General features: G+C 38.6%; 2 protein-coding genes across 2 annotated transcripts; both read right to left on the reverse strand.

The window, feature by feature from the left end:
- Positions 1–697: 697 nt before the first annotated feature.
- LOC106169850 (fatty acyl-CoA hydrolase precursor, medium chain-like) lies at positions 698–3,164 on the reverse strand. Its single transcript, XM_013549477.2, has 2 exons — positions 1,648–3,164; positions 698–1,375 (listed from the first exon to the last, which is right to left on the reverse strand). The coding sequence occupies exons 1-2, from the start codon at positions 3,024–3,026 to the stop codon at positions 1,084–1,086; spliced, it is 1,671 nt and encodes a 556-aa protein (XP_013404931.2). The 5' UTR covers positions 3,027–3,164; the 3' UTR covers positions 698–1,083.
- A 19,751-nt stretch (positions 3,165–22,915) lies between these two features.
- On the reverse strand, positions 22,916–25,003 carry LOC106169852 (acylcarnitine hydrolase-like). The gene is made up of 2 exons (XM_013549480.2): positions 23,510–25,003; positions 22,916–23,248 (listed from the first exon to the last, which is right to left on the reverse strand). The coding sequence occupies exons 1-2, from the start codon at positions 24,319–24,321 to the stop codon at positions 22,957–22,959; spliced, it is 1,104 nt and encodes a 367-aa protein (XP_013404934.2). The 5' UTR covers positions 24,322–25,003; the 3' UTR covers positions 22,916–22,956.
- Positions 25,004–26,521: the final 1,518 nt, after the last annotated feature.

Here is a 26,521-nt window from a genome sequence, read left to right on the forward strand (position 1 = left end):
CTGTATAGCGCGTTATGGAACAGGCTTCCATTGTGTTTATTTTCTATTTCTGTCCTACCAAGCATTCGTCATTAGCTCCGCCTCTTTGGTTTCTCATGAATATTTACTACTAAGTCTAGGCTGATTCAAAGTAACTAATTAAAATAATTCCATTATACTACTCCCTACTGCACATGATTTACACGATACTATTCTACATGTTGAAGGAATGCAGAAACTTCTTGCAACCTTGGCGAAAATTTGCTGTTGCCATCAGTATGCCACTAAGCATCATTTAAATAACTTGACTCTGTATATATGGGTTGATTAATAAATAAATAATAGTACAGAGATTTGAATTTCCTTGCCTGCTCTATCTGAGTACTGTTCTCGCTGTTTTTCATTTGTTTTTGAAAGCATTAAAGTTTTCATCTTTACTGTCTTATTTAATTTTTTAATGCCACTAAGCATCAGTTAAATAACTTGACTCTGTATGTATGGGTTGATTAATAAATAAATAATAATTGTCTGAGTACTTTTCTCGTTAATATTTTTTTGTTTGTTTTTGAAAGCATTAAAGTTTTCATCTTTACTGTCTCATTTATTTATTTATTTTTGAAACAAGCTAAATGAGTTACAGAAAATAAATCAAGAAATACAATGACAGATAATTTTTTTAAAGAAGAAAAGAAACGAAAACTTTTTTATCTTGCGTAGAACAACTTCTCTTTTAATGTCAACATGAAATAACGACACAAAAAACTACTCATATATTGACCAATACCTTTTATTTAAAATCCCACATTTGCAGTATATATAAGTTTTATAATATTTGACCTTAGACCCATCAATACATATAGACATAGCAGCGCACATAATGGCACCTGGGCATAACCAATATAATATATATTGGATCAGGGCATAATGTCGATAATTATCGATATCAATAATATCAAGGCAAAATCGTGTAATAATAGTCATGATAAAAGTCAGGGCACAGATATATGAACTATTAATTACTACTACATAGACATATTTCAACTTATTTCAACTTATGCCCAAACATGCACTACGCAGAAATGCCGTGTGTGATCATACTTATATCTAACCATTCCTCATCAACCGCTTGAAATACCAACGACTGAGGACACTGGGTGTCCGATATGTTCTCCAAATTGCCCTAGAGCATGGTTGGGATTGACGAGGTCGTGTGCCCACCGTGTCAGCCTCTTTACCCACTCTCACTATGGCCGGAAGTACCTCGGTCGCAAACAGATACTGGCGCTCCCTATCGAATGTTTCTATGGTGGTGGGTATGTCTAGATTGATGAATTGTCTGGAAGACGCTGTATAGACTGGCCACTGGACGCTGACCGCGTATCCAACATTTGGGTCACTGAAAGGAGGAGAGTGATGACTGATTAGCAAAACAGTGGAATTTTAAAAATGTTGAGAATGAGCTTTCTGACGTTGCAGTAACGGCATACTTGTAATGTTTTTTTTTTTTTTTTTTTTTTTTTTTTTTTTTTTTTAAGAAGGTAAATTCAAATTATTTTAACAACTACTTATGGACATTTGGGCCATTGAATCCTAATAGGCATCACGTATTTACATATATCTCCAGGTTTTTCATTATAGTAAAATCATCGTATGTTATCTGACCCTCACCCATTTTTGGCAAAGTTGGCTATGTATCGCCTGATGTTTCTTCCAAGCTCCAATTCCTCAGCTGTCAAGTTATATACATCCGGATGCTGTTCAAACACGCCATAGTACAAAATGGCTGTATCATAATGTTCAGCTCCTACAAAAGCAGCCTTTGGTAAGAAAGAAGGTGGATAGCCAAGACGGACTGACAATTGGTATCTATACGTTTTGGTACCTCCGGCTGCGTTCAATCTTGCCGACTCCTCTGCTGGCATTCCATAGAAAAGGTCAGTGATTAGCTGCACCGCCCGAGTCAGAATATCCAAAGGATCCATGGGGTCTTGAATGAGACCGTATTCATTAAGAGAAGACCTAGCAACAGCGACTTCTGCACTTTCCATCTTAAACTGATATAGCAGTGATGCATAAGTTTCGAGAATGAAGCGTTGCTGGGCAACAGTAGGGGGATTCCCTGCTAAAGGAAGTGTGAAGATGCTTCCGTCATGGGAGGTAGCACCTACCATATATCGAAGCCCGGATGTCACGTTTTCTCCCAGTAGTTCTCGTGGGTGTTTTGGTATAAATACTCCATCAATACTTGGTCTCCAGTCAAGTGCTGCACGTATACCTTCTTCCCTTATTTCTGCCAATTCCTGAGCGTCCTTATTGCGGAGACAGCGGAGTCTTGCTCTTGGTTGAGGCATATCACATCCGGCCATTTTTGAAAACTCTAAACTGACGTTCAAAGACTCGGTCAGAGACCAAGACGCCAAGCTCGACCCACTTACTGATATCCCTCCCTGTATCAAACCACGGTTTAATGGAGAGATCATCTGATAATCCACCGACACTCCTCCTGCCGAATCACCAATTAGAGTTATACGATCAGGGTCTCCGCCAAATGCCTCAGCATTCTCCCGTACCCATTTAATAGCCCAGTGCTGGTCATACAGGCCGTAATTTCCTCTGGCCTCGTCAGTCCCTGTGCTGAAGAACCCCAGAAAACCCAGTCTGTAGTTTATAGAGACGAGGACGACATCACACTCGAGTGCAAGGATATCTCCATTAAAAGTCGCACCTGTTCCTGCTACGAACGCACCGCTGTGAAAATTGATAAGAATCGCCAGGCGAACGCCCATTTGACGTAGAACGTCAACACCACGTGGCACGAACACGTTCAAAAACAGGCAATCTTCGTCCCGTCTAACGTCGGTGATTGTTCGTCCTAGGTTGACGTAGGTGGAAATATAGCTGTCAGGCTGCGGGCAGTGGGGGCCGAATTGTTTCGCTTGTCGAATGCTTTCTCCCCATCCGGGATGTTGCTCGGGATTGGCAAATCGAAGTCTCCCAACTGGGGGTTTTGCATATGGTATCCCAAGGAAGCGATCAACTATTCCCATGCCTATAGAAGAAAATTTCAGGAAATTATTATGAATGTTTATTGCACTAGAGATGATTTGAGTATTTTAAATGACCGTCACTTCCTTTTTAACCGTAGCTCACCTGACACATTTCACTCCATTCGTGCGCGCACGTGGCAAAACACACACATACACATAGGCACACCCACACGCACATTTTCAGTGCACAAGTTATCGCAGGAAGTTAAAAGTATTTTATTCCACAACAGAAAATGTCCTTCAATAACGAGAAAGAAAAGTGGTACTATACTTCCCTACCAAAAAATTTTCACCCCTAAAACAATGCGTAAAGTTATACAGAATCTCATGTCTTTATTTTCTCATGTTCTTTATTCAACATCTAAAAGGATTTTTTCCAAAAAAAAAATTGATTGTATCACAAAATAATTAACTTATCTATTAAAAAATCAAAGCCATATTTTAGAATTTTGTACACTATCCTCTGGATTTGAGGACGCACCCGTTGCGTCTGTGCGTAGAATCAAAATTTTCTGTTAAGTGTGCACAGTGACGGCGTTCTACGTACGGTGCAAAGAGAATATATATGGGGCAATTTTTGTTTGCAGAATTATCCCTCAGTCATCCATTTTGCGGATATCATACACATTCTTAAAGAGGTAATCTACTGAATGAGCTGGGGGGCCGCTGGATCTGGTTCGTTCATAACCAGCCTACTGTTGCATTGACTGTACGTGGAGTTCTATCACCATGCTGAAACGAAAAAGCGTGATCATGTTCCAAATTTATTTTTGACAGATTTCCTTAAGTTTATTTTCCATTACTTGGATGCATGGACCTGTGTTTAGGTTCTCGTTGGCTACTGCATACACCACACACTACAGTAGCCAAATCACCCCATGCCTGACCTATGTTGGGTGTGTCCTGTCGACCAGAGGCAGAAATTTGGCAATATACTTTTTACCAGCTGTTCTCCAAACCTTTTCGCGTCTGGAAGCACTGAGCTTTCTTGCTTTTGACAACAATATCATTTCACAGATATAGACCAGAGTTCCAGTAAACCATCTGACTCGAAGTAGACAGTTCCTGGCGGTGATTCCTGGTGTCCAAAAAACTCTGCAAAAATAAAGAGGCGATTGTGCAGACGTCTTCTGACAGTAAGCTCAGAAACTTGGTGTCCCCTGTTCTTGTTGAAAGTTGCAGTCAAACTCAGAAATATCATGAAACGTTTTTTTTTTTTTTTTTTATTATTTTTTTTTTTAAGAAGAAGGCATTTTCTCTTCTCTGGGGTAGTTTCCTTTGGTCGGCCTCATTCAGACAATTTTCCCGTGTGCCTGTTTGTTAATGATGTTGTCTAACCCTCTGAATGTGTTTTCATGGAACAACCCAACCTTCTGGCAATTCGGCGGGTCAAAACTCCCTTTTATGTCAACCGCTTGGTATAAAAGTATCCCTCTCACTCAAGAGATGCATGTTTTATAGTTGCTATGTGAAAGGAGAGAAAGAAATAATTTGCCTAATTCAATAATTGGTAAACGGTAGTCACCCTGTGTTGCTGGAGCAGTAACACCTTGAAACCGAGCGGCGCAAAAAATTGGTAAAATAATGAGGTGGATACTTCAGCGAGGTTGGCAATAATTGAAGGTGGGGTTAATAAAGAAGCTAAATGTGAGATGGATGTTTAGCAGAGTAGCAGATATAATAGATATAGGAAATAAAGATGCTGACGTAAAAGGACGGATGGTGGGTTAAAATAAAGTTTCTTACCCTTTGCCGATCGTATGTTGTGGCGTGTTATCTTGAGGTGATATCCTTGTGCTCTGTCTGTGACTCTGAGGTCCGGTTGCTTGTAATGATCTGATGCTCGACACATATGGTAGACACGTTGTAATTAAAGTTTAAGGAGATGACCCGCGATTGGTCAGTGATACCCCGAGTGTTGTAATGATTGCTTGCGGTGAGCTGAGTAGCGACGATATGTCTGACGACCACGTGTGCTACTGCTCTAGCGAGGGAGAATCCCGAAGTACATTGGACTATAAATTAAATTATAGTCTTCGCCAATAATTTAGGATAAAATATAATTGGTTTGGGATATTTCAATGCTTACGCTAGGCAGTTTAATTTTCTAAAAATCGTCTCATTTCACAGGACGATTGGTTGCATAGTTGTTATGCAGTAGTAAAATTAAAACTATAGGAACCCTTGAAGCAGTGCCAATAAATACGCTAGGGGTGACACTATTTTTGGTAGGGGAGTATATTACCATGCTAATATACAAATGTATACGTATGAATTATTCATAAGAAACTTATGAGCAACAATCCACACAAAAATAGATAATAATATAGGTTAATTCAGACCGTGAAAATATGATATAAAAGTATATTGTATTACCCCGAAGTAAGTCGGTTCTGTTTATACACACACGCACATACAGCCGACTTACACACACACACACACACGCGCACATTAATAAAAAACGAGACATTAATAATAAGCAGTGAAAAGGGTAAGATATTTTTGTTTTATCAATGCAGTCATATACCGGTATAAGCGTGTTCATTATTTGTATAACGGCGCAAGAGCAATTTGATCGCCAGTTTCTGATGCCAGATGGCTTAACGTGCCAGACATAAAACCATAGACCGCGCCTCTACTTTGTACTCTGTGTTACAATTAGATAGAAACATGGTGTTTAGGGAAAGCAGAAAATCCTCTCCTGGCATGTTTAACTTTTTGAGAGTTAACCTTTTTTCATTCACTTGCTGTTAAACGACGGAGTGTGAATATTCCTAGCAGTATTTCTTTCATGTGCGCGTAAGGGGGTATTCTTTTTGTCTACCCCTACCCCCTCTTTCTCTCTCTCTCTCTCTCATTCTTTAAAACGCTCACTCTAAGCTTTTTAGTTGTTTTACTTGTATGGACCCACACAGCATGCATACTTGTACCCCCAACCATTTTCCTCAGTCGACGTCATTGTTGGAGAAACACATCCACAGTACGAAATTAAAGTTAACTAACGGGTTCAATTGTCAACTTACTGGCACCAGTATCCACCTGTACCCTGTCTCCAACAATCCTCCCCAGGTTTGTTCTGACCACAGGAGTGTCTGTACACAAAACCACTTGCATCTGTACCAAAATGCAGAAACAAGCAGCCCCGAGAACTTTGTTACTCGCCATCTTAGCTGTGGGAAATTTTTATAGCCAGCCGCATACGTGTCGATAGGTGCGGAGCATGCCGTAACACTGCCGGATAAAAAGTGAAGCTGTAAAGAATGTTTGATAATCTATTAGTCGGCGGCAATGAAAAGTAAATATTAACGCCGTACGAATTGAAGCCCAACAAGTATATACGGTTATTCTGCACTTTGAATACTTTAAATGGTTTATAATTCCACTCTCTGATGAATTCTCCAAAACTTAAATCTTGCAGTGGGTAATACTATACTTACATACAATCGACCTGGTTCGTGGTACCCAAGTCAAAGGTAGAGGAGTCGGATTTTCGGTCTTTAAAAACCACTAGCCTAACTTAAAACGTATGGGTGGGTTTTGATGAAATGAGATAGGCCACAAAACAACTCATTAAAAAGTGATTTACCAACGAACACCTTATTTATAGTGCGCCATTGCACAGGGTCCGTTTGTGTGTATTTTCTGTATCTGTCCTGTCACGCAGGCTCCAATAGCTCTGCCCGTCTGGTTTCTAATGAACATTTAATACTCAGTAGAGGCAGATGTAACGTGGGAAAGTAAATCTAATTATACAACCTTCGCCCACTGCAATCGGACGACTAGCACCGTGCAAATGTTGTACTGTTCTGAATTTGAAGGCTGCAAAATCTTCTTGCAAACTTCACTCAAATTTGACTGGTTTGATTAGTGAATATTCAATAGTAATAAGAATTGAGTTTTTTTTTTTTTTTTTTTTCGCTCTTCGAGTAATTTTCTCGTTACTATGAATTTTTATTTGTTTGTTTTTAAGAGCGTTTAAGTTTTTATCTTTACTGTCGTATTTTAATGTTTTAAAATAGCTAAATGAAGTACAGTAAATGAATCAATAAATACAATAACATAGATATATTTTTCAATCAGAGAAGAATTGAAAACAAATAATATTTAAGAGATCTCTGCCTTTATAACTTAGTAGAAAAACTTCTCTTTTAATGCCAACATAAAGTCACACACAAACAACCACGTGTATATATTGACCGAAACCTTTTATTTAAAATCCCACATTTGCAAAGTATGTTTCATAATTTCTGACTATAAACTCATCAATATATAGACATAGACATCCATATACATGGATATAAGTATAACCACGATAACATCAAGTCACTACCATGTAGGTATACATGTAATCACGTTAAAACCTCGTGTCACAGATTGCTTCTATTGATAAAAACACCCAACTGTGTAGTATTTTATTTCACATGCAGAAGGGGAAAAAGATATTTGTACGACCGTAATGTCAGTCACCAAGTCCAGAATGAGTCTATGTTACAGCGCATAAAACACTTAAGTTCAATAAAATAATAATTAAGTAATAAAAAACATACACCCGTTTAATAAATAAAAAACAAATAGCTAAATTAATAACCATGTTTCAAGGCAAATGTACTTAAATAAATATTTAGCTCACCTGTAGAAAGAAATTAAAGATGAAGTCAACAAGTAGAGAAAGAATCGCGGCTCTAATCACGTAAATGAAAACGGCTATTATCAAGTTAAATAATTAACTTATCAGAGGAAATAATCAGTGCCCGCCAAAGAAAGGAAAAAATAGTAATGTTGGTGCAATATGAAAAGTGGAAAGAGTATCTTACCCAAAGTAGTTGATGTTGGATTTTATGTGAAAGTGGATGTAATTGCTGTTGTCGTGTTTGGTCTAAAAAGAATGTACAAATTATTGACACGTTTGGCCTTGTACAATCCTGTCAAATAAGCAATACTGTACGTAGAGGAGCTGAGCCCAGCATCACTGCCATTGCATGTGTTGCAGCCAAGTGCTGCAGGACAAATATATAAAGTAATGGGAACAGACTACAGTTCCTGGTGGATTTCCATTCCTGTTACACCGGATCCAAGACTTCTGTCTGGCAGGATTCACAGTGACTTTGAAAATGACTAATCACGGGCCATAAAAGATATTTTTGTAAATTAAATTAATATGCCTGTTTCTCAAACGACGTTGTCTTCATTTTTTCTTATTTGATTTGATTTAAAACCATTTGAAAAAGAGATTTACAATTTTAACTTCATCTATTGTTATTCCATCATAAACAAACATGTAAATGTTGAATTATTCCTGCAGAACTGAATATTTTTGTCTTGTTGGCTCAAAGTGAAATATCATGAGTGGAAGAGAACAGTCAATGGACTTGCAGCGGCATTGTCTCTCTGGTTATTTGATGGTAAAAAAAAACAAAATGAAAAGTGTTCATTACAAGTGACTATTTGTATGATTATTCACCCAATGCTAAAAGTGGCATAAAAGGTTAAATGTTGATTTACTGACGCATTTTTGGAGAAAAAATCTTTATGAAAGGTTTTAGTGGTTGACTTCTGAGCTTGCAAAGTGTAAACGCGACAAGCTGTAACGAAAAGTCGAAACTTATGATATTTGAAAAAGAAAAAGCTAGCCGCGTGGACTCTGATATTTACTCTACATGAGTTGGAAGCTTGTAGCTAACGTTTTATGCATGTGGTTTCACGAAAAAAAGCAACTAAAAACCTTGAAAAAATGTAAAAAATGCAGGGCTCAGCTGTTCGTCATTGATTAGTGACAAGAGAAACCACGTCAGATTGAATACATGTTCACGGATTGTACAATGGAGTAAGTTTCCTTAAAATCTGGAACAATTATCCTTTGGAAATGGGAGAACAATGTGGCAAAAGTTTCCGAAATTCATTTTGTCTTGAAGAAAAACTTATTCGTGACACGACATTATGGATTTGTTAATTTGAGAGGGACATTTTGAAAACGTGATTTTAACGTGATATTCTTTAGTTTTTACATTTTCCCAAATGTCTGCTCTTTTGTCTGTCACATACCGCAAGATCTCCTGTTAATAACAAGATAACATATTATTGTGATTTTTATGAAAAGGGGGGGATCACGTAAAAGATACCTTGCAATTGTTTACAGTGTGCGTGTGTGTGTTTGTTGTTTTTATAGTTATATGGTATTGATTGGCTAGATTCGTGCATCTTAATTTAAGTCAACACGAAAGCTAACCAAAACGACAGTTCCCACATTCCTGAAGTAAGAACGAATCAGTGAGTCGGCCATTTCTGTATTAAAACTACGCAAAATACTGCAGCAGAGTACTGAGAGGAAAGAGACACATCAATAATGAAGGTCTTTATGCTTTTGTTAATGTTAGGGTATTCCTTGATTGATTCAGAAAAAGAAATTCCAGTGGAAGCGTCAAGACCAGGAATTTCTAGGGCGTTGCCCAACTTTGCAATGGTCACGTCTACAACTCCAAATGGCCCAAGGTCTGTCAGCAGTCGAGAACAGCGGCTGACAACAACACGACCTAGGCATAAAAGCACCAGAGTTCCCAGGTTCACTGAGAGTGACTCCCCTATGATCACCGGAAGTGACGTCCCTATGATCACCGGAAGCGACTCACCTATGGTCAACAAAAGTGGCTCACCCGTTGTCGACAAAGGCAGCTCACCTTCGTTCACCGGAAGTAATTTACCTACGGTCAACAAAGGTGGATCTCCTATGGTCACAAGGGCGAACACAGCAGCTGTAAATAAGATGTTTGTCTCTACTGCCGCGTCCACAAACAAGGTCACAAACAATAAGATTCATACAACAAAGAAGGGACTACCAAATGTACAGGTTAACTTCCCTGCTTCCACTCCAGAGGCCCCGAACCTCAACTCAAATGTAAACTATGGAAGCACACGCCAATACAGCCCCAATCATGTATTACATGGACATTCATCTAACCATTCACTGAAATTAGAACAATTTGCTCCAACTTCCTCCATGTTGTATTCTCATAAGGAACTAATGCTTCTTAACGTAACAGTAAACACCCCGTTCTGTGCTGCTCGTAGTGATGGGTTAAGTAATGATGTCGTTCTCGTAACCTGCTACTGCGACGACTTGTGTGACGTGTTTGGTGATTGCTGTTGGCCATATGACCGCTTTTGCAATGAGACCAAAATCACCGGGATTGAACTACATAGAAATGATACAGAATGTTGGTTACAGGGGTCTAGAGAAATTGAGGGCGTTTACAGTAAATTCTATTGGATAGTGTCTTCTTGTCCAAGCAACTGGCACGATGAAGAAGTTCGAGTAAAATGCCAGTTAAAAGACTGGTCCAATGACATAGCTGTTGTGTTGCCCGTCTCGTCAGCAGAGTCAAACGTCACATTTAAAAACTCTTTTTGTGCCACCTGTCACAACGTGACGGCGCACAAAGCATGGAAACCCAGACTTGTTTGTCACAAGTCCCAAATCGAAGTTTTCAAAGATGCTACCACCGTTGCCGGAGTTTTGGAGAAGATCCATTTGACACCAGATTGCATGCTGTTTTTTGGCACACCAGACGATCATACAGGACGCCCCTGCATAGGTCCTGAAGGAGGACACGAACCAAAAAGCGGAACCAACAACGGAAGATGCCCATTCACATATGATGCCGAATCTGTGCGTCTTTGTAATTCTGGAGCCGTGTCAGTGACTTATTTTGCAGGGCCTAATGGCCGCTCTTATGGTCGGAATCTATTCTGTTGGCTTTGCCATGCGCCTGCAAATACTACTTCAAGCATCCAGCGCTGTAATGAAAACGGTGAGTCTTCTCAGTAGCAACATTTTTATTCAATTATTGAGTTATATGTTAAACTCATTATCAAAATGGGGTATAGAACAATGATAATTATAGTCATTATATCTTCCATTGTACGTACTGCTCGATTTTATAATTCCTTAAAATATAGACAAATAAAAAAATTAAAGATGAAATGACAATAAAAATCAGATTGGACAAGACATTCCAAATACCATTAAAATATTTTAATAACGTTAAGACTTTTCTTTTCAACTTATATCTAAATTCAGGTACTCTTTGCGGGATATACTAGCCAAAATGAACTTGACTCTTTGTTGTAAAACAAATGACTTACACTTTCACTTATTAAAGATAATAATTAAAAGAAAATCAAACAAGTAAAAGGATAGGGAGTTTTTATTGAGTGTAAAGAGTCAACATGAACAAGTGTAGAAAATGTTTTCGTGGTAGGAAAAGATGGAACATGTCAAAGTCATATATAGCTCGATTTGATGGGTTAATTTTTCAATAGATTTGCTAGTTTCGGACAAGGTCCAAGAATGGATAATTCAAATTATATATTAAATATTTCAAATTGAAAACAAGTCCCTTAGAATTTACTTAATAAGGAAATGCTGAATGGTATCTTGCAACATGAGAATGAAAAATTCCTTGTAATGACGCAAAGACAGGGGAAAGAAAACAAGTAAACGCATGATCAGTACGGAGAAATTGAATATAAATACTGAAATTGTATGAAAAGAGAGTCGGTGAATAAATATTTGAAAGATCCATATAGTCGTTATTGTCACTATAACATCTGTTTTTATTTTTCATGTTATTTTTCTATACGTTCTTCTCTCTGTTTCTTTGGTATGCAGGTGAATTAGTGAGCAAGGCGTTCGAAACTCAGGGCCTTTCCGCTATGATAGATTATCAAAGAGAAGCACGATGCCAAGAAAGTTGGAATCAGGTAAGCATGCAAAATCCCTAAGCTAAAACCCTTTGGGCGTCTAAATACGCAGTGGCGGTCTTGGGTGGGGTGGGGGGGGTCCTGACCAACTTCCATTTCTGAAAATAATTCACACGAATGAAATTAGAATTTTGACTAGCTGAATCATAGTTGTAAACCGTACCAAATGGCACCGTTAGCCCTCTAAAATACCAAAATATTTCGGGGCCCTTTAGCGGGCCCCGAACTCCACGCCAAGGAAGGGGGGCTTCGCATCCGCGGACCCCCCTTCAAATAATCCTGGATCCGCCCCTGTTACGCAATGATTCCACAAATATCTTTAGTCATGATCTTGGAGCACTGATCAGAATCAATAGTTTTAATGTATCTTGTGAAGCAGCTGCTATTCAGTTACGTAAAATAAATATATTTTTTAAAATATTGTAAAATATTAGATATATATTGTTATGATAGAGTGGTGACAAGATCACGTCCATAGAATCTTGTCATGTTATTTAAATTATTCACCTATTCTTAAAACTTATTTATTCCAGTTCCACTGGTAAATAAACATTGTGTTTGCAATGATCTTACAAGTTTACGCATTGAAGTGACCACTAGTGCGACTGTGACATTGGACCGAAAACTGTTTTAGCATGCGTACCATTTAGGCATACTGAACAAATACATGTACATGGACACATAACAAACATTTCGCTCCTTAATCATTTGGATTTTATTTCAGGACACCTGTAAGCAGACTGAAGAATGTCAAGGGGATGAAAAATGGTGCTCTCTGCCCCTTGATTTCATCATAAACTTGAAATTCAACATGACTTTAAAACTCAGTCCCAAACAACCCCTTAAAGGTCCATGTGGACTAACGCCACTCTGTGACATTGACTTTACAATTTTCAGAGGGGGAGATTTATCTGACTTTTTTCCACGTGGCGCGTGGGTGATCACAATGATAAGGAGGTTTAGAGATGGGTGGTGCATCCTCCCTCGAAATGAAAGGGGTAACGTGACCGTCATTGTACCAATTACGCTCAAGCAGAGCGTCCGCCGTGTGCGTGATGCTAGGCAATTGTTCGAGGACTTCCTGGATCAAGTTGAAGCTCATATAAAGAAATCTTACCGTCAGATTCCTTACGAAGGAATCGATTATGACGTAATTGTCGTGAGAGACCGCGGTTCCTCCGCAGAGACCCCATCTAGAAGAGACAATCCCGAGCATCCCGTATCTTCTCTTTCTCGAACCCAACACAATCTAATGTTATGGCAGATTTTGATGATGGCAATTATTATTGCTTACATTTAAAATGTAAGATTGTCTGAATAAACATTCATTCCCATGTCAGTATTTGACGGCTAAAATAAGATATTGATATTGACCTTTGGGTTTTTGGTAATAAAGAATTTTGAGGACTTCTTATTCTCCATTTCACCGCGTTCCTGATAGTAGGGAATTTGATTTTTTTTTTTAAATACCATCCATCTGTGTTGGAACATTAATGGTTCGAAAACAGAGGTTATAACTATAGACAGAAGTATTATGATTGTCATAATGCGTGTTCCCCTTGTCGGCCTATTGTTATACACGTAAATACATGTGCTGTAACTGTATGTAGTTCAGATAAGCATATTTGAAAGGGCATACTCTGATTAAATAATAAAATGCGGATGGATGTTTTCGAAGGGCCTAACCAACAGTTTAAAGCTGCATACTGAACATCGACATTGCCTTGCTTGAGTGTCGTGACAGCGTGCATCATTCAATGATACAATTTGCTTCTTCAAGTTACCATTCATAATGAGTTGAAAAGAGCAGAAACCCTGCTCGCTCCCTTTACCGCAACGAGCTAATATGTCGCTTTTTAGTTACAATGAAAAGATAGGCTTACCAAAACCACAGCCACAATGCCTCAGAGGCAGATAATCTTACACATGCTTTTTGCTTTGCAACATTTAAAACATATGTTACTTTCAAATAATCAGAAAAATGGCGAAAAAACTGAGCATGTATGTTTTAACTTCTGACTGACAACTTTTATGCTTTCGTCTTCTCGGTGCTAAATGACTTTGAAACATTTCTATGCGTGACGCGAGAATATAGACTTTATAATTGGCTTGTGGAAAAAGCATAATGATTCTTATCTCAGCAATAATTCTTTTTCCAGAACATGAAAATTGACCAATTTAACAAACCGCTGACCGTGCCTGGTCAAAAAGAAATAAATAAGTAAGAATAAATAAAGAGAACTTCAAAATGGCATCCAGAACAAACAATATTTAAATAAAAAATTAGCTGAATTATATGGGCTTGTTCCTAAGATCGAATCAAATCCGCGGGATTTCTCGCTGAATTCAATCGCTTTATAAGATGAACCTCCTGACGTTGAGTAGAATACAGAAAAGTTTGAGTATAATACAGAAAAGAAAGGTACGCTTGTTATTGTTAAACTACATTGGACACGATAGTAGGCTCGATAATTTGCTAATACACTCCTGCCAAACTTGGTATTCACATGGTACCTTGAAACACTTTTATATTTCAATCTGTCCCTCTTTGTGAAGATCACGGACTGTATTTGTTCGGTTTTGTTGGCATTCTAATAACCTTGATAATATGTCTGACAGCCCAAGAAGGTCCGCCATAATAACCTTGATAACATGTCTGACAGCCCAAGAAGGTCCGCCATAATAACCTTGATAACATGTCTGACAGCCCAAGAAGGTCCGCCATAATAACCTTGATAACATGTCTGACAGCCCAAGAAGGTCCGCCATAATAAACTTGATAACATGTCTGACAGCCCAAGAAGGTCCGCCATAATAACCTTGATAACATGTCTGACAGCCCAAGAAGGTCCGCCATAATAACCTTGATAACATGTCTGACAGCCCAAGAAGGTCCGCCATAATAACCTTGATAACATGTCTGACAGCCCAAGAAGGTCCGCCATAATAAACTTCATAACATGTCTGACAGCCCAAGAAGGTCCGCCATAATAACCTTGATAACATGTCTGACAGCCCAAGAAGGTCCGCCATAATAACCTTGATAACATGTCTGACAGCCCAAGAAGGTCCGCCATAATAACCTTGATAACATGTCTGACACCCCAAGAAGGTCCGCCATAATAACCTTGATAACATGTCTGACACCCCAAGAAGGTCCGCCATGATAGCCGTTTTGATAACGGGTTAGGATCCTCAGTCGTGGGTCATCCCTGCCTCCAGGATGTAATAACGGACGGCCTGGACTTGGCCTCTGTGTTCATATACCCCTGTACTAACCAAAGATTGCTTCTGTTAGATGCGATGGACATTTTCTTCTGACAAAATACCCTGTCTGAGAATATTAAGTAATTTCCCTTTCCATCATTTTATGCGAGCTCAAAAAAAAATCACTTATTTGTAAAAAAATAGTTAAACACGTCATCCATACATAAATAAAGGAATGTCACATTTTGAATTTGAATGAATAGAAACAGTGCATAAATGTTTGAACCCCTGTCTCATTACCATCATTTAATACTTTGTACAATATATATATATATATATATATATATATATATATATATATATATATATATATATATATATATATATATATATATGCCCCATATGATTAGTGCAGGTTAGGGTTAGTCGGAGTATCAGGGTCAGTATATGGGACGAATGCCCCCTGCACAAAGTAATGGGAACAGACTACAGTTCCTGGCGGATTGCTATTCCTGTTACACTGGACTTCTATCTGACAGGATTCACAGTGACTTTGAAAATGACCTATAGCGGGCCATAAATGACATTTTTGTAAATTAAATTAATATGCCTGTTTCATAGATGTCGTTGTCTTCATTTTTTTCTTTTTTGATTTGATTTAAAGCCATTTGAAAAAGAGATATACATTTTAACTTCATTTATTGTTAATCCATCACAAACAAATATGTAAATGTTAAAAACTTATTTCTGCAAAACTGAATAAATTTGTCTTGTTGGCTCAAAGTGAAATATAATTAGTGAAAGAAAACAGTCGATAAACGTGCAGCAGCATTGTCTCTCTGGTTATTTGATGGTAAAAAAATGAAAAGTGGTCATTACAAGTGACTATTTGCATGATTATTCACCCAATGCTTAAAGTGGCATAAAAGGTTAAATGTTGACTTACTGACGCATTTTTCGAGAAAAAAATCTTTATATAAGATTTTAGTGGTCGACCTCTGAGCTTGCAAAGAGTAAACGTGACAAGCAGTTACGAAAAGTCGAAACTTATGGCTTTTGAAAATGAAGAAGTTACCGCGTGGATTCTAATATTTACTCTAAATGAGTTGGAAGCTTGTAACGAACGTTTTAGGCAATGGCATTTCACGAAAACAACTAAAAGCTTTGATAAAAATGTGAAAAAAATGCAGGGCTCAGCTGTTCGTCATCGATAATTGACAAAAGAAACCACGTCAGATTGAATACACGTTGACGTATTGTACAATGGAGTAAGGGTTTGCTTAAAATCTGGAACAATTATCCTTTGGAAATGGGAGAACAATGTGGCAAAGGTTTCCAAAATTCATTTTCTCGGAAAGAAAAACCTTTTCGTGACACGACATTGGGAATTTCTTAATTTGAAAAGGGACATTTTGTAAATGTGATTTTAACGTGATATTCTTTTGTTTTCACACTTTCCCAAATGTCTGCTCTTTTGTCTGTCATATATCGCATGATCCCCTGTTAATAATACGATAACAACGTAATTTTTGTTGAAAGGGGAATGACGCAAAAGATACCTTGCGATTGTTTACTGTGTGATGTTGTTTTAGTTATATGATATTGATCAGCTAGATGCATGCATATTCATTTACATCAACACGAAAGCTAACCAAAACGACAGTTCTCGCACTCCTGAAGTAAGAGAGAATCAGGGAGTCGGCCATATCTGTATTAAAACTACGCAAAATACTGCAGCAGAGCACTGAGAGGAAGGAGAGACATCAACAATGAAGGTCTTAATGCTTTTGGTAATGGTAGTGTATTCCTTGATTTATTCAGAAAAAGAAATTCCAGTGGAAGCGTCAAGGCCAGGAATTTCTAAGGCGTTGCCCAACTTTGCAATGGTCACGTCTACAACTCTAAATGTCCCAAGATTTGTCAGCAGTCGAGAACAGCGGCTGACAACAACACGACCTAGGCATAAAAGCACCAGAGTTCCCAGGATCACCGAGAGCGACTCACCCATGGTCACTGGAAGTGACTCCCCCATGGTCACCGGAGGTGACTCCCCCATGGTCACCGGAAGTGACTCCACTATGGTCAACAAAAGCAGCTCACCTTTCTTCACCAGAAGTAATTTACCTACTGTCAACAAAAGTGGATCTCCTATGGTCACAAGGGCAAACACAGCAGCTGTTAATAAGATGCTTGTCTCTACTGCTGCGTCCTCAAACAAGGTCACAAACAATGAGATCCATACAACACAGAAGGAAGTACCCAATGTACAGGTTAACTTCCCTGCTTTTACTCAAGAGGCCCCGAAACTCAACTCAAATGTAAGCTTTTTAAGCACACGCAAAGCCAGCACCGTTCATGTATCTCAAGGACATTCATCTAACCCTTCACTGAAATTAGAACAATTTGCTCCAACTCCCTCCATGTTGTCTTCTGAAAGGGAACTAAGGCTGCTAAACGTAACAGTAAACACCCCGCTCTGTGCTAGTCGTCATGATGGGTTAACTAATGATGTCGTCCTCGTAACCTGCTACTGCGACGACTTGTGTGACGTGTTTGGTGATTGCTGTTGGCCTTACAACCGCTTTTGCAACAATACCAAAATCACCGGTATTAACATACATAGAAATAACACAGAGTGTTGGTTACAAGGGTCAGAAGAAATTGAGGACGTATACAGTAAATACTACTGGATAGTGTCTTCTTGTCCTACCCATTGGCACGATGAAAAAGTTCGAAATAAATGCGAGTTTAAAGACTGGTCCAATGACATAGCTGTTGTGTTGCCGGTATCGTCAGCAGAGTCAAACGTCACATTTAAAAACTCTTTTTGCGCCATCTGTCACAACGTGACGGAGCACAAAGCTTGGAAACCCAGAATTGTGTGTCACAAGTCACAAATAGAAGTTTTCAAAGATGCTACCACCGTTACCGGAGTTTTGGAGAAGATCCATTTGACACCAGATTGCATGCTGTTTTTTGGCACACCAGATCAACACCCAGGACGCCCCTGCATAGGCCCTGAAGGGGGGCACGAACCAAAAAGTGGAACCAACAACGGAAGATGCCAGTTCACATATGACACCGAATCTGTACGTCTTTGTAATTCTGGACCCGTGTCAGTGACTTATTTTGCAGGGCTTTATGGCCACTCTTATGGTCGAAATGTATTCTGTTGGTTTTGCCATGTGCCTCCAAATACTACCCCAAGCATCCAGCGCTGTAATGAAAACGGTAAGTCGTCTAAGCTGCAAAATCCTCATTTTATCTTTCAGTTATAAGTTGTAAGTCATTACCATTATTTGTCAATTCAATATAAATCCATTCCTGAACTGGTGTATGCCATATCCCAATCAAATGTACGCCCTAACTGTAAGTGGCCCAGACCTTATCCCAATTGGGCATTTGCGTTGTATAGTATAATGAGCATGTAAGTCGGTCATGTAATTTACAGGTGAGCTGCAGCTGTGAAAAAACTCAGGCTGAGCTCAATATTTTTCACTTCAATAAAATCCACTATTACAATGACCACTTTACTCTTGGGGAAATGGACAGTTTTTTATATAATCTATACAAATGAAACATTGCTAGCTTTCCCTGCTACATCTTTGATTAAACATTCCTTTACTAGATATTTTAATCAATCTTTTTTGATATATCTCTTTTATCTTGTATTAAAATTTTAATTTAAAATGATTTCCCTTTAAATATTTATACAATAATCTTTATTATTATCCCCAGGTTAATACAACTGTATTTCATTTACCACGCCTATAAGTATCATAATATGTGGCTTGATCTATTGCATCCCCTATTTAATTACAAATGCCATAGAAACAAACTGGCAGCTCACCTGTAAATTACTCTCCCAATCAACATGCTCACTATGCTGTTAACAATGCAAAGAATTTTGGGTCTGGGCCACTTATGAAGTGGACTAGATTGGAATCTGACCTGGGACGTGACGTATATATTTTAATCCTTATAATTTGTGTTACAATAAAATCGCTTGTTTACACGTTATGCAAAACGTAGATTTACTTCGAATGGTGCAGAGAACAATAATAAAAATACATTGAATATCTTCCATGATATAACTGATATACTATGAACTCTATACTGAAATACTATTTGCTTTTATGATTCTTAAAAAATAAATAAATAAATACACACCTAAACATACATTCGCACATAAAATGACTAGATAAAAATCAGGTTGTATATTTTACTGGTACAACCATTGGAAGTATTTTATGAACATCAAAATACAATTTTTGGCATGAGATGCACTGAAAATGGTCTGTTTTGTAATTCAATTTTTAACTATTATTTATTTTATTTTTTTTTTGTCATTATTTATTGGGTATTGAAGGAGATGGATATGTCGAGATGTATGTCCTTACCCGCTTAGATAATGCAGAAATAAACATTGTCCTGTTGTAAAATGGTGCTGTCACATAAAAATCCTTACATCGAGATGAATAAACTATTTCGAGATGATAAACGTAACGGCAGCGGTTTTTGTCGTTGGAATTTTTGTTTTCAATTTCAAACAAATCTTCCTCGCCTGAAGACCCAGTTAAACACCGTCCAACACCATTTATACACCTATTTAATTACATCAATCATCACTAGCCTGGTGTCTGAGAATTTTCTTGAAAAGCCTACTTCTGGTTTTATCGGTAAATATGCAGAATTATCTCTTTCTTTGATGTAGCATCGTAAGTAGAAGTTAATATCTAAAAAAAAAAAAAACGTAAAACAAGTAAGGCAAACTCGGAGAACAGATTGTATTTCACACCCTTGCCGTCAACCATGCCAATGCATTACCAAAATGATATCTGATTTATTTACAGAATTATGGTGCTAGCTAAGTACCATTTCGCACCAATTTTTAAAAACAGTTAAAATTGACGATAAACGAGAGTAGAGCTCAAAAGCAGAAACGCGTGGGGGTAGTAAATGACACAAAATGGGGATTTTTTGCTCTCAAAGTGATTAATTTTATTGCAGTAGTACCTGTATAAGTATTTTATGTCCAAGAAACGGGGAAAGGGATTATTTTGGCCAATTTAGGCCATTTTAACTTTTTGACCTCCTTTGAAGGAACCTAGATTAACGTTCATAGTTGATATTTTACGAAAAAGGCTTCCTTGTTATTGAATCATCGATGCTTGGTCGGGTCTTGAAAAAGATAATAAAAATTAAATATTTTCTTCCGTACTCCACATCCAATGTTTTAATTTTCAATTTGTGTTTTACACATTTTTCTTTGTTTTTCTTTTATTTTATCAAATTATTGATTGGTCTTTATACAGCAGCCGAGATAGCGAGCAAGGCATTCGAACCTCAGGGCCTTTCCGCTTTGATCGATTATCAAAGAGACGCACGATGCCAAGAAAGATGGGATCAGGTAAGCACGTACTATTCCTCAGCTAAAACCTCTTGGGCGTCTTTTTCACAATGGTGTTACTTTGAACGGTAGTATAAAAGTATAATTGTTCAAATGAATCTTCTAAAGAATTTAATTCCATTCACATATGTGAAATAAGTGTTAAACGTTATCTTTGTTTTGATCGAGTGGATCACGTCCAGAGAAACTTGTTATTTATTTTATTTTATTTTCGCTTTCCAATTGACCCATCACTCCTGTTTGCAATGTTTTAGTACGTTGACACTAAAGTGCCGAATGTGACATTTGACAAAATTTGTTAAAGCAAGTGGTCCATTGTGACGAAACAAGGAGTCCGTGTTACAGAGAGTCCATCTTCCGTTTAATTACACAGGTTAGGGTTAGCCTGACGTAAAGGGGTCAAAATAGGGCGAGACTTACCTTTGAAAATTAACGGAAACCGGACTCTCTATCATGAGGGACTTTCTGTCACGTCACACCTGTTCATGGTTGGTGAAATGATCGCGCGTAACCATTTCTCTCCTGTATCATTTGGTTTACATTTTCAGGATGTCTGTAAGCAGACCAAAGTATGCCTAGAGGATGAAAAGTGGTGCTCTCTGCCCCTTGATTTCATCATGAACTTGAAATTCAACTTGTCTTTAAAACTCAGTCCCAAACAACCTGTTAAAAACCCATGTGAACTAACTGAACTCTGTCTCATTGAATTCACGATTTTCGGAGAGGTGGATTTATCTCACTTTTCACCACGTGGCGCGTGGAAGACCAAAACAGAGGGAGGGTTTCGTGATGGGTGGTGCTCCCTACCCTTTGGTGAGAGAGATAACATGACCGTTACAGTACCAATTACGCTCAAGCAGAGCGTCCGCCATGTGCGTGATGCTAACCAATTGTTTGAGGACTTCCTGGATCAAGTTGAAGCTCATATAAAGAAATCTTACCGTCAGATTCCTTACAAAGGAATCGATTTTGAGGTCAGTGTCGTGAGAGACCGCAGTTCCTCTGGAGAGACCCCATCTAGAAGAAACAATCCCGATCATCCCGTATCTTCTCTTTCTCGAACCCAACACAATCTAATGTTATGGCAGGCTCTGATGGCAATTATCATTACTTACATTTTAAATGTATAATTGTCTTATTAAACATTAATTTCCATGACAGTATTTGGAGCTATAATGATACTGAATTTTCAAGGGGTGACTGGAATTTGGAAGACCTATTATTCTCCTACAACTGCGTTCATCTTAATGCAAATAGTAACCAGTGGCTTAAAATTAGATTTCTAAATTTCTTATAGAATATTATAGGGTCAAAAACATGGAAAATGATAAAATTATTATGCTTGTTATGCTGCGTTTTCCCATGCTGACCTATTGTAATAAAAACAATTTGCAGTTGGTGTTAGAACATGTAGATTTTTCGATATGTAAGTGAACGGAATGGCAAGGAAATGACAACCGTAAATATTTTATTGACAGAGCTATCACTTTCTTTATTTCTAGTAAAACTTGAAAATCGTGCATGGCGAAAACACAACATATGTCTGCGATGAAGCTAGTAGGTATCCGATTTACAAAGTAGAATATGGTACAACACATTTCAGATGACAATAAATTTAATTATTACATGCAGATGGACCTTTTCTCATGACCCAATGAATAGTTCCACACTTCACACAGGAAATCAATGCTGCCTTGCTGAGTGTCGTGGCGGTGTGTTATGCTCAATGATTTCAGTTGCTTCTTCAAGTTATCATACAAAAATGCCCTGAAAAGATTACGTAACGTACGTATTCTCTCTTTTTGCTGCAAATGAGCTATAATGATATCACTACTCTACAGAGAAAAACTAGCCAGGAAGGTGAAACCCAGGCTGTGGTGTTGTGTGGTGTTGGGTTAAGCCTGAAAGCCTTTCCGAATTCTGAGCATCTTTTATACGATCATGTTTTCGGCTGTCCCCAGCAATGATAGTTGTGGTAGGCTAGGAAAACCCAGATCCAGCCTTTCAAAGGGACAAAAAGAAGGGGATGCAGTTTCTGAGGCTTTAATTATACAGGGTGCTACCCACTGAGTGCTTCTCACGTTAATATAATCATTTTTTTTTTGTTTGTTTGTTTTTTGAGCATTGAAGTAACCAGCATCTTTGCTGTCTCGTGTTTATGATTTAAAACAAGTTAAATGATGTAGAGAAAATGAATCAATAAAAACAATAACATGAAAATATTTAAAAAGGAGAAAGAATGAATTCAAATAATACTTAAGGGATCTTTGTCTTCTTAACTGCGTAGAACAACTTCTCTTTCAACATGACAACATGAAGTAAAGTCACACAAACAACCGCATGTATATATTGACCAAAACCTTTTATTTAAAATCCCACATTTGCAAAGTATGTTTCATAATATCTGACTATGAACTCATCAATATATAGCTATAGTCGTGCACATACATAGATATAGGTATAACCACGATAACATCAAGTCACTACCATGTAGGTATCCGCTAAAACCACGCTTTTACGCACTACACGCCTGTGCAGTATGTCCATACAAAATAACTAGGCATTTCTCATCAACCGGTTGATATACCGACGACTGAGGACACTGGGTGTCCGATATGTTCTCCAAATTGCCCTAGAGCATGGTTGGGATTGACGAGGTCGTGTGCCCACCGTGTCAGCCTCCTTACCCACTGCCACTATGGCGGGAAGTACCTCGGTCGCAAACAGATATTGGCGCTCCCTATCGAACGTTTCTACTGTGGTGGGTGTGTCTAGGTTGATGAATTGCCTGGAAGCCGCTGTATATTCCGGCCACTGGACGCTGACCGCGTAACCAACATTTGGATCACTGAAAGGTGGAGAGTGTCCACTGATTAGCAAAACAAGGGAATTAAACATTGAGATTGGGCATACTCAAAAGAACACTCTGACGTTGCAATCATACTTTTGAAGAAGGTAATTTATTATTATTTCAATTACAACTGATGGAGTTTGGGCCCATTGAAACCTAATAGGCATCAAGTATTTACATAACAATTATCACAAGATTTTCAATTATAGTGAAACGTTTTCGATTCGGATATTTAATCGTATTTTATCTGACCCTTACCCATTTTTTGCGAAGTTGGCTAAATACCGCCTGATGGTTCTTCCAAGTTCCAATTCCTCAGCTGTCAAGTTATATATATCCGGGTGCTGTTCAAAAACACCAAAATACAGAATGCCTGTATCATAATGTTCAGCTCGCACAAAAGCAGCCTTAGATAAGTAAGAAGATGGATAGCCTAGACGAACAGACAATGTGTATTTATACACTGTGGCACCTCCCGCTGCGTTCAATCTTGCCGACTCCTCTGCTGGCATTCCGAAGAGAAAGTCAGTGTTTTGCTGCACCGCCCGAGTTAAAATATCCAAAGGATCCATAGGGTCTTGAATGAGGCCGTATTCATGAAGCAAGGACCTAGCAACAGCGACTTCCGCACTTTTCATCTTGAATTGATAGAGCAGTGATGCATAAGTTTCGAGATTGGTGCGTTCTTGTGCAACAGAAGGGGGATTTCCTGAAAAAGGAAGTGTGAAAATGCTGCCGTCATGGGAGGTAGAACCTACCATGTATAGAAGCCCGAATGGCACGTTTTTTCTCAAGAGTTCTCGCGGCTGTCTAGGTATCAAAACTCCATCAATACTTGGTCTCCAGTCGAGTACTCCACGTACGCCTCCCTCCATTATCTCCACCAATTCCTGAGCGTCCTTATTGCGGAGACAGCGGAGTCTTGCTCTTGGTCGAGACATATCACATCCGGCCAGTTTTGAAAACTCCAAACTGACGTTCAAAGACTCGGTCAAAGACCAAGGTGCCAAGCTCGAGCCACTAACTGATATCCCTCCCTGTATCAAACCACGATTTAGAGGAGAGATCATCTGATAATCCACCGACGCTCCTCCTGCTGAATCACCAATAAGAGTAATGCGATCAGGGTCTCCGCCAAACGCCTCAGCATTCTCCCGTACCCATTTAATATAGCCCAGTGCTGGTCATACAGGCCGTAATTTCCCCTTGCCTCGTCAGTCCCTGTGCTGAAGAACCCCAGAAAGCCCAGTCTGTAGTTTATAGTGACGAGGACGACATCAGACTCGAGTGCAAGGATATCTCCATTAAAACTCGCACCTGTTCCTGCCTTGAAAGCACCACTGTGAAAATGAATGAAAATCGCCAGGCGAACTCCCGTCTGGCGTAAAATATCAACCCCGCGTGGCACGTACACGTTCAAAAACAGACAATCTTCGTCCCTTCTGATGTTGGTGATTGTTCGACCTAAGTTGACGTAGAAGGTAATTGAGCTGTCAGGCTGCGGGCAGTGGGGACCGAACTGTTTCGCCTGTCGAATGCTTTCTCCCCATCCAGGGTGTCTCTTGGGATTGGCGAATCGAAGCCTCCCAACTGGAGGTTTTGCGTATGGTATTCCAAGGAAGCGATCAACTATATCCGCACCTATAGACGAAAATGTCAGGAAATCATGATATGAATGCTTATTGCGCTAGAGATGATTTGAGTATTTTGAAAGACCGTCAATTCCTTCTCAACCGTAGCTCACCTGTCACAATTCACTCCATCTCGAGCGTGACTAAGTGCATGCGCACACGTGGGAACAAACAAACAAACAAACACACACACACACACACAAACACAAACACATTTTCATAGCTCATGTTACCAGACTGGCAGAAACGTGATTAATTTAGCCGTTTTTTACCATAAAATCTCCCCGCAGGAAGTCAAAAGTGTTGTTTTATTCCACTGCAAAAAACGTCTATCAATAACAAGAAAGAAAGTTCTATAATCCCCAACCAAAAAGTGTCACCCCTATAGCAATGCGTAAAGTAATGCAGAAAATCCTGTCATCAACTTTTGTTCTTTATTCAACTTTTATAAGGAATTTTCTTATTGTACCACCCATAAATAGACTAAACATATAAAAATTAAAGCCATATTTTAGTGGTTTGTACAGTATGGAAGCAAGGGTCAGCGTTAAGGTTCTCACTGACCATCGACAGCTTGTCTACACCATAGTAGCCAATACACCCCGTGCATGACTTATGTTGGATGTGGTTTCCTTCGGTCGGCCTTGCCCAGGCAATTTTGCCCATATGTCTGTTCTTTAATGATGCTGACTATCAATCTGAATGGTTCTCATGGAACAACCCAATCTTCTGGCAATTCAGCTAGCCAAAAGTCCAATCTATGTCAACCTTTTGGTAAAAAAGTTTCCCTCTCACTTAGGAGCTGCGTGTTAAAAATAATTGGTTTGGGGGTATTTTAATTGTTACGCTAGGTAGGTTAGTCTACTAATCACATCAGCAATTTACACGATGTTCGATTGCTTACTTGTTGTGGAATTACCTCCTCCAAGGAGGTTATGTTTTCATCCCTGTTTGTCTGTTTGTTTGTCTGTCATCAACATAACTCAAAAAGTTATGGACCAATTTTGATGAAATTTTCAGGAACTGCCAGAAGTGGGCCAAGGAAGAAATGATTAGTTTTTGGTGGTGATCCGGATCAATAATGAATAATAATCAAAAATCGCTGCCGTGGCGGAGGTCTGCGCTCTCGGAGTGCTTTTCTAGTATTAAAATTAAAACCATAGGAACCCTCATTGCAATGCAAATAATTGCAGTAGGTGATACTTTTTTGGTATTTGAGTATATGTATATTACCTGGGTAGTATACACATGTGTATATACATTAATTCTTTATAAGAAACCGACCAGCAGTTAATTCAGAGATTGAATTTATAGTGTAAAATATGGGAATTATATTACCCCGAAATAGTTTGGTGCCATTTTTCACACACACACGCACGCGCACACACACACACACACACACATTTATAAAAAAACATTGATAATTAACAGTGTAAAGGGTGAGATAGTTTGGCATATATATACAGTCATATATACGCGCATTCATTAATTTTTTAATTGCTTTAGAGCTATTTGATCGCTCGTGTCTGATGCCAGAGGGTTAAACGCGCCAAACATAAAACCATAAAACATGTCATATAACCTGTGTTCCAATTATATAAAACATGGTATTTAGGGGGAACAGAACATTTTGTACAAG

Source organism: Lingula anatina, chromosome 8 (assembly GCF_051362555.1).
Source record: "Lingula anatina isolate TDL-2025a chromosome 8, LinAna3.0, whole genome shotgun sequence".
NCBI classification, from domain to species: domain Eukaryota; kingdom Metazoa; phylum Brachiopoda; class Lingulata; order Lingulida; family Lingulidae; genus Lingula; species Lingula anatina.